Source organism: Papio anubis, chromosome 2, assembly GCF_008728515.1.
Source record: "Papio anubis isolate 15944 chromosome 2, Panubis1.0, whole genome shotgun sequence".
NCBI classification, from domain to species: Eukaryota; Metazoa; Chordata; class Mammalia; order Primates; family Cercopithecidae; genus Papio; species Papio anubis.
The window spans coordinates 155,292,614-155,306,897 of record NC_044977.1 but is presented as its reverse complement, the minus strand read 5'-3'; the positions used below and the strand labels follow the sequence as shown (position 1 = coordinate 155,306,897).

The window sequence follows — 14,284 nt, the reverse complement described above, 5'->3', positions numbered from 1 at the left end:
AGGTTGGAGTGCACTGGCGCAATCTTGGCTCACTGCAAGCTCTGCCTCCCAGGTTCATGCCATTCTCCTGCTTCAGCCTCCTGGGTAGCTGGGACAACAGGCGCCCGCCACCATGCCCAGCTAATTTTTTTTGTATATTTAGTAGAGACGGGGTTTCACCCTGTTAACCACGATGGTCTCGATCTCCTGACCTCATGATCCGCCCGCCTCGGCCTCCCAAAGTGCTGGGATTACAGGCGTAAGCCACCGCGCCTGGCAAAAATTGTATCTTCTTAAGGTTCATTACTGTATTTGAGTTGATTTTATTGAGAGCTCTTACTGATAATTTCTTACCTGTTCTTTCACTGGAGTATTAACATTAGACAGGCACTGCTGGCAAACAGCCAAAAAGGATTTCACTGTTTTTCTCAATACCAACAAATCCTCCTGTAAGACACATTCAAATTTGCAAGAATGAATTACAGGATCACAGAAAACTGATCTAGAAGAAACAATAAGTGGAAAATAGCAAAACTGGTTTATTCTCAAGGAAATTCATATAACCAAATTTAATGTTGGGAACCATTTAATGTAGTCATTTCTCAGTTATCTGTCCCAATAGAAGGGGCAGTGACACTGACACTCTGAAACAGAGTTAGCTATGGAATACTCAGTATGATTGCTTTCAACAAATTTCCTTTATAAATATGGTTTACTTAGGTTGATTAAGATTGTTAGTCATTCCTGTGACACACATTACTGCTAGTAAAGTGAGGCGGCAGAGCAGCACACTGAAAAAACTCAATTAGGCAACAAATGTGTACTGAATTTATCTTATATTCTCTTATATCTCAGCACTCTGCAAAATGTCAGGGGAAGAAAGATAAATGTAAGAAAGTGCCATGCCCTCAAATAGTTAACATTCTAGCAGACAGACCAATTACGGAGATGAAGTTATTGTATTAACTCTAACTGTAGCAAAGTTGGAGAAATCTTCATAGGAGGATGGGCTTTAATCTAAGGTTGGATGGGTAAACAGATTTAATTAGATGGCCACATAAGATTCCATAAGGAACATTTGAAAAGTCCAAAAGGAAATTTCAAGTTGGGTGCAGTGGCTCATGCCTGTAATCCCAGTGATTTGGGAGGCCCAGGTGAGAGGATTGCTTGAATCCAAGAGTTTGAGACCAGTGTGGGCAACACAGAAAATTCACTGCGCATGGTGGAGAATGCCTGTAGTCCCAGTTACTGGGGACGCTGAGGTAGGAAGATCACTTGAGCCCATGCGGTCGAGGCTGAAGTGAGACATAATTGTGCCACTGCATTTTAGCCTGGGTGACAGAGCAAGACCTTGTCTTAAAATTTTTTAAATTTATCGAGTGCCTACAACCCACCAGGCACTGATTTAAGGGCTTACTATTATATAGTTTAGTATTTATATTGATCCTAAGAAACAGTAATTATTAGCAAGGGGTTGAAACTAGGACTATCTGATATAAGAGCTCATATTCTTCTCACTGACTAATGAGTAAGACACATGCAGATACCAACATTTAAAACAGCAATGAAGACTAATTATCTGAGCAAAGGCTAATGTAGAAATACTTAAAAAGTACTCAACTAAAACTCTTTAAGCTACTCTATTTTATACAGATGACAGCACTGAGTCTTTTTGGGGATCTTTACATCCCAAATAATGACACTTCAAAAATTACATACATATTTCCTTTTGCTAACATGAGGGTAGTATGTGTAAGAAGGAGCAAGTTTATCTTGTGCACAGCAGTAAAAAGGACACCCTCTTGAGAACTTTTCATGTTTCTGCAGATAAATATCTAATAACTAAACTTCAACGTTCCTGAAACTTCTTTAATTTTAAACATTCAAAATACATTGAAGGAAACAGATGAGGGAACAGGCAACTACAATATAGTGTAAGGAGTGCTATGGTAGGAGAAGACATGGGCCCCATGTTGGAAAACTTAAGTCAGAGTCAAAAGTAGTCATGAAAGAGTTCCCAAAGAAGATAACATGTAAGCTGAGTCCTGAAGGAGAAAAATAATCTAGCTACAGAAAAAGGTATTCCAGGTAATGCATAGATATGCAAAAGTGCAGAGGTGGCTAGGTGCGGTGGCTCACGCCTGTAATCCCAGCACTTTGGGAGGCTGAGATGGCCAGATCACCTGAGGTCAGGAGTTCGAGACCAGTCTGGCCAACACGGTGAAACCCCGTCTCAACTAAAAATACAAAAATTAGCCGGGTGTGGTGGTGCATGCCTGTAATCCCAGCTACTGGGGAGGCTGAGGCAGGAGAATGGCTTGAACCTGGGAGGTGGAGGTTGCAGTGAGCCGAGATTGTACCACTGCACTCCAGCCTGGGCAACAGAGCAAGACTCTATCTCAAAAACAAAAAAACAAAAACCAAAAAAAAAGTGCAGACGTGCTTTTGAGGAACTGTTAATTTATTGTAGTGTAGCTGGGGTATAAATAGGGAAGACAGCAGCAAGAAAAAAGCTAAAGAGGAATAAAACCATTTGCATTTACATAGAAGACCATTTAAAATATCAGTTAAGTATTTGGATATTGTCCTGCTGGCAATAAGGAACTACTGAAGAAGGATTTTTAGCATGAGAGTGCTAAAATTTTGTGTAAATGACTCATTCTAAACACAATGGAGAATGATGTCCAATAGGTCAGTTAGAGTAGTCACATCTTTCATTGAGAGCTTATATGCACCACATACTGTGTTCCCAGGACTATAAATTTACATTTCATCATCACTCTACAAAGTAAATTGCAATATTCCTGTTTTACAGACAAGAAAACTGATATTCACAGCACCCATAGATGCTAAGTGACAGCAAGGATCTAAACATGGGACTCTCTGACTCTAAAGTCCATGTTCTTAATCATTACTGTGTATTTTATTGCATATTAATAAAGGCCATACGAATTTTTTTTTTTTTTTTGAGATGGAGTCTCGCTCTGTCACCCAGGTTGGAGTGCAGTGGTACGATCTCGGCTCACTGCAGCCTCTGCCTCCAGGGTTCGAGCAATTCTGCTGCCTCAGCCTCCCGAGTAGCTGGGACTACAGGTGCGCACTGCCATGCCTGGCTAATTTTTATATTTTTAGTAGATAAGGGGTTTCACCATGTTGGCCAAATGGTCTTGATCTCCTGACCTCGTGATCAGCCAATCTCGGCCTCACAAAATGCTGGGATTACAGGTGTGAGCCACTGTGCCCAGCCAGGGATAATTTAGAATAAGGGCCTGAAAATAAAATATTGGCTCTAAAGATGTGGATGGATGAAAGATAAAGCACTAGAACTGATAGAATTTAGGGAGTAATCGGGTAGAGGCTGCTGCTGATTACTCCTTAATTTCTAGGGAGCTGCCTACTAGATGAATTGTGGTATTAAGTCATCAAGATAAAAAACACAGGAACAGGCCAGGCATAGTGGCTCACACCTGTAATCTGAGCACTTTGGGAGGCTGAGACTGGCGGATCACCTAAGGTCAGGAGTTCAAGACCAGTCTGGGCAACATGGTGAAACCCAGTCTCTACTAAAAATATAAAAATTAGCCAGGCGTGGTGGCAGGCGACTGTAATCCCAGCTACTCAGGAAGCTGAGACAGGAGAGTCGCATGAATCCAGGAGGCGGAGGTTGTAGTGAGCTGAGATTGCACCACTGCACTCCAGCCTGGGAGACAGAGTAAGACCCTGTCTCAAAACCAAAAAACAAACAAACAAAACAAAAAACAAAAAACAACAAAAAAAGGAACAAATGCAGTGATAGCTAAATTTTAGAGATGACGATTTTGAGATCCCTAATAGATATCTTGAAGATGTCTAGTAGGCAGCTGCGTATGTGAGTTCAAAGCCCAAGAGAAAGAATATGAGTCAGAAGAAGGATTTGGAAGTCTTCAGCATTTAGATGGCAACAGATGTGACAGAAGTGGATGAGACTGCTCAAGGAGAATACACAGAGAAAAGTGACAGTGAGTATCCTGGGAAATACCAATATTTGAAAGACGAATGACAAAGAACTTATGAAGAAATCTAAGAAATTATCTGAGAAGTAGAAATAAAACCAGGAGAATATGGTATCCCGGAGGCAAGAAAACATTAAAAAAATGAATAATTAACAATGACAAATGCCACAGAGAGATAAAAGAGATAAGGATTAAAAGTGCCCCAGGAATATAGCAACTATGAAGCTGTGGGTGACCTTGGGGAGAGCACTTTCAATAGAGTTATGAGTGCTGAGTCAAGACTGCAGTGAGCTGAAAGGAAGATAAGGAAGAAGTCAGCTCTTTCAAAAAAGTATGATTATAAAAAGTCAGTGAAAAATAGGATGGGGCTGATAGAAGTCTGCAGGTTGATGATGGATTTTTTTGGTCACTCTTGACCTTTTTAAGAGAAAAGATTTGAGAATGTTTGCTGAATGAATAGTAACTAAAAGAACAAAAAGCAAGCAATGCTATTAACTAGCTATGTGATCTTAGAAAAATTATTTTACATCTCAGGACTGAAGAGTTTTAAAATCTATAAACAAGAGAGTTGAACTAGGTATTCTGAGGTTCTATGTTAACTCTGATTCTGCTAAATTAACTCTAGGAAACTCAAATGAGAACAGATAGTTGTCAACCTGTAAACCTTCCAGTATTCAAAGGAACACTGTTCCATTGTTAGTACCTAAAATAGTGCTTTACATATACTAGGTATTTAATAAATAGTTACCAAATGAAATGCTGGTATACTTAATATGGATGTTTACCACAATCCTAGGGGCAACTTATAATGTGTTCACTTCATCAAACAATAAATAATTATTGGGTTTTAAAGAAATGATGCTAGGAGTTACTCATGTTCCTTTACTCCCTCAGATTTCTTGATTAATATGTAAGAAAGTATAGGGAATCAATCAGTCATCTTAGGAGTTGGAGGCAAAAGATTCCTTTAAAGGTTGAGCACAAAGCAAACGTGTCTTATGTAAAATGATTACTTCCCAAAACATCTAAAGAGTAGTACATTTAATACCACAAATAAGTAAGCAATCTACTGATGAACAGTAGTATTTTAAGAGACGCTGGAAACGTGAAACAACCAAGGAAACAGAAGAAATTAAAGGCTTTTTTTTTTTTTTTTTTTTTTTGAGACAGTTTTGCTCTTATCACCCAGGCTAGAGTGCAGTGGTGCTATCTCGGCTCACTGCAACCTCCGCCTCCTGGGTTCAAGCGATTCTCCTGCCTCAGCCTCCTGAAAAGCTGGGATTACAGGTGCCTGCCGCCACGCCCAGCTACTGTTTTTTTTCTTGTATTTTTAGTAGAGACGGGGTTTCACCATGTTGACCAGGCTGCTCTTGAACTCCTGACCTTAGGTGATCCACCTGTCTTGGCCTCCCAAAGTGCTGGAATTACAGGCATGAGCCACTGCGCCCAGCCAGGCTTTCTTTATTGTTATTATTTTTTCCTCTTGTTTCCAGTGGGGATGGACTAAAGACCTTCTTTAGCAATAAAGTTTGGCCTAGATTTGGATGCAACCTAAATATTGAGTGCTCAAGAAAGTTAATTTAATTGTAACTATATTCCAACTGAGAGAATTATACATACTGACAGATTTGGGTAAATGAACACAGATACTGTATACTTAACAAAGTTAGCTAATCTCTTACAGTAAATCCTTTGAACAGTTGGGAAGAGAATTTAGGGTCTTCAGAATTTCAGAACTCAGTGCTTTTATTCATCCACTTCATGATGTTGGCATGTTACTGTACTTCATTTGATTTAAGTAGTGGGAATTATGATTCCCAAGACTGTGATTTTGCTCAAGTTGAGGAAGGCTGCCATTCCTGGGTCACGTGGTAGTAAATATCTATACATTTTCAAGGTGTTATATCAAGATTTTGAAATTAGTTCAGGATTTGCCAATTTAAGACTCCAGTATTAAGAAAGCAAAGATGTCTCACAGAGTGAGCTTTCGTCTTAACACCCCTTAAAGAACAATAGATAATATTCAAAAGAAAAAGAAATATGAAAAGATTTAGAATAGGGCAAATTATAAGAGCTTGTTCTAAATAGGTGAAAATTAGCACATTTACTATGAATTATTTTAAAATATAAATCACTGGCTGCTTTTTAATTTGAAAAAAGTTACATTCCTTATATTATGGATACTGTCACTTCTCATCTGCTATAATAGCTGTAATTCATTATGAAAAAAAGTAAATATGCTTAACTTACTTCATTTTATCTGGGCCAGAATGCAATAATAATAAAAGTTAACATTTATCCACACTGACTACTTGCCAGGCACTAATCTAAATTTTTCACAGATTAACAACTGATCCTTACAACTGTGATAGGTATTGGTATTATCACCCCCATTTTACATATAAAGAACAGGCATGGCCGGGCGCAGTGGCTCACGCCTGTAATCCCTACACTTTGGGAGGCTGAGGCGGGTGGATCATGAGGTCAAGAGATCAAGACCATCCTGGCTAACGTGGTGAAACCCTGTCTCTACCAAAAGTACAAAAAATTAGCCAGACGTAGTGGCGGGCTACTGTAGTCCCAGCTACTTGGGAGGCTGAGGCAGGAGAATGGCATGAACCTAGGAGGTGGAGCTTGCAGTGAGCCGAGATCACGCCACAGAACTCCAGCCTGGGCAACAGTGCAAGACTCCGTCTCAAAAAACAAAAACAAAAACACAGGCACAGAGATGTTAAGGGACAGGCCCAAAGACACACAGCCATTAAGTAGCAGAGTGAAATAACAAAAGCAGTCTGCCTCTAGACTGTGGTCTTAACCACTATGCTATAATGACTCTTTAATATGATAAAATTAATATGTGGCAACTTGCAGAGACAGGCAGCATTATGAAAGTGAGAAATTTGGCCAGGTGTGGTGGCTCACGCCTGTAATCCCAGCACTTTGGGAGGCTGAGGTGAGTGGATCACCTGAGGTCAGGAGTTCGAGACCAGACTGGCCAACATGGCAAAACCCTGTCTCTACTAAAAATACAAAAATAGCCAAGTGTGGTGGCACATGTCTGTAGTCCTAGCTACTCTGGAGGCTGAGACAGGAGAACCACTTGAACCTGGGAGGCGTAGGTTGCAGTGAGTGAAGACTGCACCATTGCACTCCAGCCTGGGCAACAGAGCAAGACCCTGTCTCAAAAAGAAAAAGAAAAAAGGAAATTTGAGGCCAGGCGTGGTGGCTCACACCTGTAATCTTAGCAGTTTGGGAGGCCAAGGCGGGTGGATCACTTGAGGTCAGGAGTTTGATACCAGTCTGGCCAAAAAGGTGAAACCCCATCTCTACTAAAAATACAAAAAATTAGCCAGACGTGGTGGCACACGCCTTTAATCCCATACTCTGGAGGCTGAGGCAGAAGGATCACTTGAGCCTGGGAGGTGGAGGTTGCAGTGAGCTGAGATTACACCACTGCACTCCAGCCTGGGCAACAGAGTGAGACTCCATTTCAAAAAAAAAAAGTAAGAAATCTGAAAGCTGAATTACTCAAATATATTTATATATAAACAAAAAAGCCAGTTAACTCACTAGACATTGAAAAAGAATAATACAAGAACAAGTTATGCTGATTATACAGAATGTCATTTTAAGAAACTAGAACACAACAGATTTTACTTCCACAAATCCCCTTTCTAGCCAGATTACCTGGATTATAGGAGTGGGAACTGAAGCTAATGGGTGAATACAGAAGAGTAATCTATGCTATTTTATCTAACTTCTCTTAGTCCATATAAACTGTCCTTAAATTGGTGCTTCCTTTCAAATTTCTTTTTCCTAAATGAAACCACTATTTTATCTTATTTTTAGAAAGCAGCATGGCATTAAAAACACTTTTTCTGGCTGGGTGGGGCAATTCACACCTATAATCCCAGTACTTTGGGAGGGGGAGGCAGGAGGAAAGCTTGAGGCCAGGAGTTCAAGAACAGCCTGGGCAACAAAACAACATCTGTCTCTACAATATATCAGCCAGGCGTGGTGACATGTACCTATAGTCCCAGCTACTCAGGAGGCTGAGGCAGGAGGATCTCTTGAGCCTGGGAGATTGAGGTTGCAGTGAGCCATGACTATGCCCTTGCACTCTGGCCTGAGAAACAAAGTGAGACCTGTCTATGAAGAAAACCAACTTTTTCCTAGAGTAGCTGTGGAAAGGAATTCAGATGTCTTAAGTAGTAAGATCACACTGAGATGTAAATCATGATATCTTGGTTATATTTTGTATCCATTTTGCAAGTAGCTTTATTAGACTGGCTAAGGTTTTTTGCTTCCTGGTAGATCTAGTGAAACCGAGAATTAGAAGACTGAAACCTACATATACCCATATATAAAAGGGCTAAGATAGTTTCAGTTTACCAATGATCTACTGACCAAGATAAGAGGAGAACCCTCTTGAAGAGACAGGGTCCCACTATGTCTCCCAGACTGGAGTGCAGTGGCACAATCATAGCTCAATGCGGCCCTGACCTCCTGGGCTCAAGTGATCCTCTTGTCTCAGCCTCCCAAATGGCTGGGAATATAGATGTGTGCTATCACACCTGGGCTAACTTTATATTTCTTGTAGAGACAAGGTCTTGATATGTTGCTCAAGCTGACTTTGAACTCCTGGGCTCCAATAATCCTCCTGCCTCAGCCTCTCAAAGTGCTGGGCTTACAGGCATTAGCCACCATGCTTGGCCAAGAAGAGAAACCTCTTCAACAAATTAAGCTGATGTTTTTAAAACCCAGACTTGGCCTGGCACAGTGGCTTATGCCTGTAATCCCAGCACTTTGGGAGGCCGAGGTGGGCGGATCACAAGGTCAGGAGTTTGAGACCAGCCTGGCCAATATGGTGAAACCCCGTCTCTACTAAAAACACACAAAAAATTAGCCGGGCATGGTGGTACACACCTGTAATCCCAGCTACTCAGGAGGCTGAGGCAGGAGAATTGCTTGAACCTGGGAGGCAGAGGTTGTGGTGAGCCAAGATCGCACCACTGCACTCCAGCCTGGGCGACAGAGTGAGACTCTGTCTCAAAAATAAATAAATAAAAATAAAAAATAAAAAAAAATAAAATAACAGTCTTGTCAGCAAGATACCAACAATGAAGAACCCTAAATATGGAAGGCACAATTAAGATGGTGAATTTATCATATAAGCTATGTTAGAAAGAAGCTTTTTCCTAAAGGCACAAAGGCTCAAATTTGACATCTTAGGAAGAAAAAATACCTTAAATGTAGACTGCCCCATAACAGCAAACGATATTATAGTCAGCGAGGAAAGGTAAGGGAGTTTAATTCCTATACACACACAAACAGAAGTATACAGATTTTAAATGTGTCATTCCTTTTAATTTTCTTCTACAATAGTAGCCAGCACTACAGGCACACACCACTATGCCTGGCCAAAAAAAATTTTTTTTTTTTTTTGTATTTTTTTGTAGAGACCGGCTACCACCATGTTGCCCAGGCTTTGTTCCAAAATTTTACGTGCCTAGTGGAGGACCAAATTTAGTTGTGTTTTCATCCATAACTATGAAATACTGTTAAGATAATCACAGTCAGAAAATGAAGCTATAGAAAAACTAATTAGTAAACACATAAAACTTTAGCTCAACATTATCTGACAAATAGAGATTTTTGGAATGGGCAGAAATAAAACAGTAAAGTAGCAAAACAAGGACCCAGACCAGATAAAAATTCTCAGAATACAAAAATAAAGCCTGCTAAAAATTTAGTGATCAATTTTCATGATGAAAAGGAGGCACAAAACTAAACTTCTGCTTACCCAGAATAGGCAAACACAGTTTTCTAACTGACAAAATTTGGTAAACAAGGCCAGGAAGTTAACTTATTAGGCCATTGGCTGGCAAATTTTTTGTGTTAAGGATCAGATAGTAAATATTTTAGGCTTTGCAGGCCATATGGTCTGGATCCAATTACTTAACTGTCAGCATAGCACGAAAGTAGTCCTAGATAGTACATAAATGAATGAGCATGGTTGTGTTCCAATAAAACATCATTTACAAAAACACATCAGGTCAGATTTGGCCCACGGTCTGAAGTTTGCTGAGCCTGTTCTGAGCTATAAAGATCTTTGGAGACAAACGGTATTATGTTTCTTTGTACCTACACAGTGACTAATATACAACAAGGCTCATTAAGTTACTTTTCACCTGAAGTCAGTCATTATCCATACTATATATAAAAGAGAACTAAATTAATTCACTTGGAACAAGTGACAAAAAGAACAAGACACAAAAGGCCCCACCATTGTGGAAGGGTAAACACTATGCTGTATTTCCGAGATTGTTTTCTTGTAAGAGTAATTGCTACCGGCATCTTTCTTCAGAAGAATAGGGGGAGAGTGTGCAACTTTTGTGAATATACAATAAAACGACTATTGGATATTTAAACCCCAAATGTAATACCTAGTTTTCAGTGTTGTTGCTGCTCTTGGCGATCTGAATCCCCACCTGCTGACTCCTGCCATTGCCTCAAAGGCTAATCCACTTATGATCCAGGAACCCTTAAGCTGCCTACTGTAGTTCCAAAACATCTTCTGATTTCTTTCCTGTAGTATACAAAGATGAAGGAAGCTAAAGAAGGAGTCAGAGGAACAGGGGAAAAGTAGTGACTGTTAGGACCAAAGTGAGAGACTTGAATTCCCAAATTATCCCAAAAATTCAGATGGAGGACTAAATCTATCACACTGTATCCCAAACCTACACTACCCATCAAGTATGTTTATGTATGCCCATAGCCTCAGGCAAAAGTTCAATAGTTCATTTTGGTTTGGACAGGGGAGAAGATTACCAAAGCAAAGACTACGATTTAATGCCAACAAAATAACATTTACTGTTAATTCAAACACTTCTTTCAATTTAATCTTCTCAACAAACTTATCCAGCAGTGAGTATCATTCTCATTTTATATATCAGGAAAGTGAAGCTCAAGGTGAAGTACCTTGCTTATCTTGCCACAGGTGGTAAAGAAGTGGAGTTAAAAATTCAAACTCAGTTTTAACTCCAAAGACCATGCTCCAACACACACAAAAATGCTGGAAACAGAAGAATTGGGAGCTGCTGCCTTTTTTTTTTTTTTTTTTTTTGAGACGGAGTTTCGCTCTGTTGCCCAGGTTAGAGAGCAGTGGAGTGATCTCGGCTCATTGTAACCTCCGCCTCCTGGGTTCAAGCGATTCTCCTGCCTCAGCCTCCTGAGTAGCTGGGATTACAGGCATGCGCCAGTACGCCTGGCTAATTTTTGTATTTTTAGTAAAGACAGGGTTTCAGGCTGGTCTTGAACTCCTGGCCTCCAGATCCACTCACTTCAGTCTCCCAAAGTGCTGAAATTACAGGTGTGAGCCACCACACAGGCAGGGAGCTACTTATATAAATTGTGTAAGCAATAAGAAGTCATTTAACAAACAACCTAGTAACTGTTACTTATTAGGAAAAAAAAATTTTACTGAAAAACCTACTGTAGTAAGGAAAATGCATTACTGTACCACTTAGGGGATATTAAGCAGGATAAGAAACCTATCTCCTTTTTACTCAAATAACCTGACAGGAAAGGAAACATCAATTTTGGTGGAGGAAATCTCAAATCTCTGTACTAGAAAGTGTTATGTTGTCTAAATATTCTTTTTTTATACATAATAACTTTAAAAAACAGAGATGGGATCTCACTATGTTGTCCTTGGTCTTGAACTCCTGGCCTCAACCAATCCTCCTGCCTCAGCCTCCCAAAGTGTCTAAATATTCTTAATATTGTTTTAGGCTTCTGAAAAGCTTAGTGAAAACGTATTTTTACAATGTAATACCTGTTATTTAGAATTAACCTTCTTAGTCCTGCCTTGTTACTTAGATCATGAAGTATTAAATGTCTTAAGGAGTTTGTGTATTTGTAAACTAGGCTACTGTGTCTTAATAGGTAAAAACAGCATTCATTGTGGACAGGCTAGTGAGTCTGAGGGGGCCTTATACTTTATTTATTTGATTTTTTTTTTCAGACTGAGTCTCACTCTGTTGCCCAGGGTGGAGTGCAGTGGCGTGATCTCCGTCTCCCAGTTCAAGCAATTCTCCTGTCTCAGTCTCCTGAGTAGCTGGGACTACATGCACACACCACCACACTTGGCTAATTTTTTTGTATTTTTAGTAGAGATGAGGTTTCACCATATTGGTCAGGCTGGATTTATTTATTTTTATCATTATTCTTCTTTGAGACAGATTCTTGCTTTGTCGCCCATGCTGGAGTGCAGTGGTGCCACCTTGGTTCACTGTAGCCTCCACATCCTGGGTTCTAGCAATTCTCCTGCCATGGCCTCCCGAGTAACTGGAATTACAGGTGTGTGCCACCACACCTGGTTCATTTTTGTATTTTTAGTAGAGATGGGGTTTTACCATGTTGGCCAGGCTGGTCCCAACCTCCTGACCTCAGGTGATCTGCCCGTCTTGGCCTCCCAAAGTGCTGGGATTACTAGTGTGAGTCACTGCGCCCGATCTTATGCTTTTTTTTTTTTTTTTGAGACAGAGTCTCACTCTGTCGCCCAGGCTGGAGTGCAGTGGCATGATCTTGGCTCACTCACTGCAACCTCTGCCTTCTGGGTTCCAGTTATTCTTCTGCCTCAGCCTCCTGAGTAGCTGGGACTACAGGTGCCCGCCACCAAGCCTGGCTAATTTTTTATATTTTTGGTAGAGATGTGGTTTCACCATATTGGCCAGGCTGGTCTTGAACTCCTGACCTTGTGATCTGCCTGCCTCGGACACCCAAATTGCTGGGATTACAGGCATGAGTCACCGCACCCGGCCCCTTATGCTATTTTTAAAGAGGGGATTCCCTACCAGGAAGCAAGCCTCTATATCCAGAGGCCCAGGAATAGGGCTGCAAACACAACATGGTATTCTTAATGGAATGTTGAAACCATGACTTGTAAGTTATTTTCTAAATTGAAGATATTTATTTCTGGTTTTCAGAGGATTTTAAAATATTGGGTTGAATGTAATTTTGGAGAAGTTCTGAATTTGCTATAAAGAGACAACTACTTTTACATTCCAGATTCTTTTAAATGAATATTCTGAGAGCTGAATATGAAATGGATATTAAACAAGACCTGTATCTTTCTCCTCTTAACTTTTCTAGACCAGCCAATCAGGCACTTGTGATTGGACATAATATTAACAGGAACACATGTATTAAAGAACAACTCTGGAGTGATGGAATGACCGAAAGGAAAGGCTTAGAATTAACTAATGGAACAGAATTTCCAATAAATAAAAGGTGGGGGAAAAGATTCTCTAAGAAAAGAAGCGAAATAAAATGGTTACATGTGACTAAAAATTTGTTCCTACAAGGATCACTATTATTTCTCATGCTTGGTCCCACTCCCTTCCTCTCAAAGCAGTTAACTCTGCAGATAGGGAGTTGCTATCTGTATTTTGTTATTACAGGAATTCTGGGCCAGGACTCTAGTGAGCTATCCCTTACTCACTGCTATTCTGAAGGAATGCGTAGGGAAGAGGAAAGAAAGAGCGACAGAAAGCAGCCTGTAGATTTTTACACATCTGAGCCTATTTCTAACACATTTGTAGGAATGCATGTTTGTGGGAAGGATAGCAAGGTTAAACATGTCTTCTCATGGGGTTTGGCCACTATCAGTCCCACCTTCACCCTTACTGCTCTTTTCTCCAGTGTGTTTGAAGGTCAACAAGTTGGAATTTTCAGAGGAGAACCTTCAGTCAAGACAGTGATGGAAGGACAAATTTTATAGCTAAACGACTCAATAATGATTGGACTTGTAGCTACCTAGGGTATACTGACTTTCTTTGACATAAAGGATTTGAAACAGGGTGAGGGTCCAGAGGTAGGGATGTTTGGCCCAGGTCCTCCCTACTGCAGTCTAGAATAGAAACACGCAGGGTAAGGCAGAGAGTAGCACAAATATAAGACTATAGAAAGCAGAACAGCTCCTCCCAGGAGAGAAAAAAAATAAGGATAAATTCTAGATCTGCAGGCCAAAGAAGGCAATAGGGGCATTACTTTAGCCCTCTTTTTTTTTTTTTTTTTTTGAGACAGTCTTGCTCTGTTGCCAAGCTGGAGTGCAGCAGCACGATCTCAGCTCACTGCAACTCACCTCCTGGGTTCAAGCGATTGTCCTGCCTCAGCCTCCCATGTAGCTGGGACTACAGGTGCACGCCACCATGCCCAGCTAACTTCTGTATTTTTAGTAGAGATGGGGTTTCACCATGTTGGCCAGGATGGTCTTGATCTCCTCATCTCATGATTCGCCCGCCTCGGCC

At 40.5% G+C, this 14,284-nt stretch overlaps 1 protein-coding gene across 2 annotated transcripts in view; it reads right to left on the bottom strand.

Annotated features, from left to right (window-relative positions):
* Positions 1-14,284, bottom strand: part of STAG1 (stromal antigen 1) — a 327,523-nt gene that overhangs the window by 39,097 nt on the left and 274,142 nt on the right. For both annotated transcript variants that reach the window (XM_031663744.1, XM_031663743.1), the window contains one exon: positions 334-426. In XM_031663744.1, the coding sequence (XP_031519604.1) occupies positions 334-426 (93 nt within the window). The remainder of the gene's footprint in view (positions 1-333; positions 427-14,284) is intronic.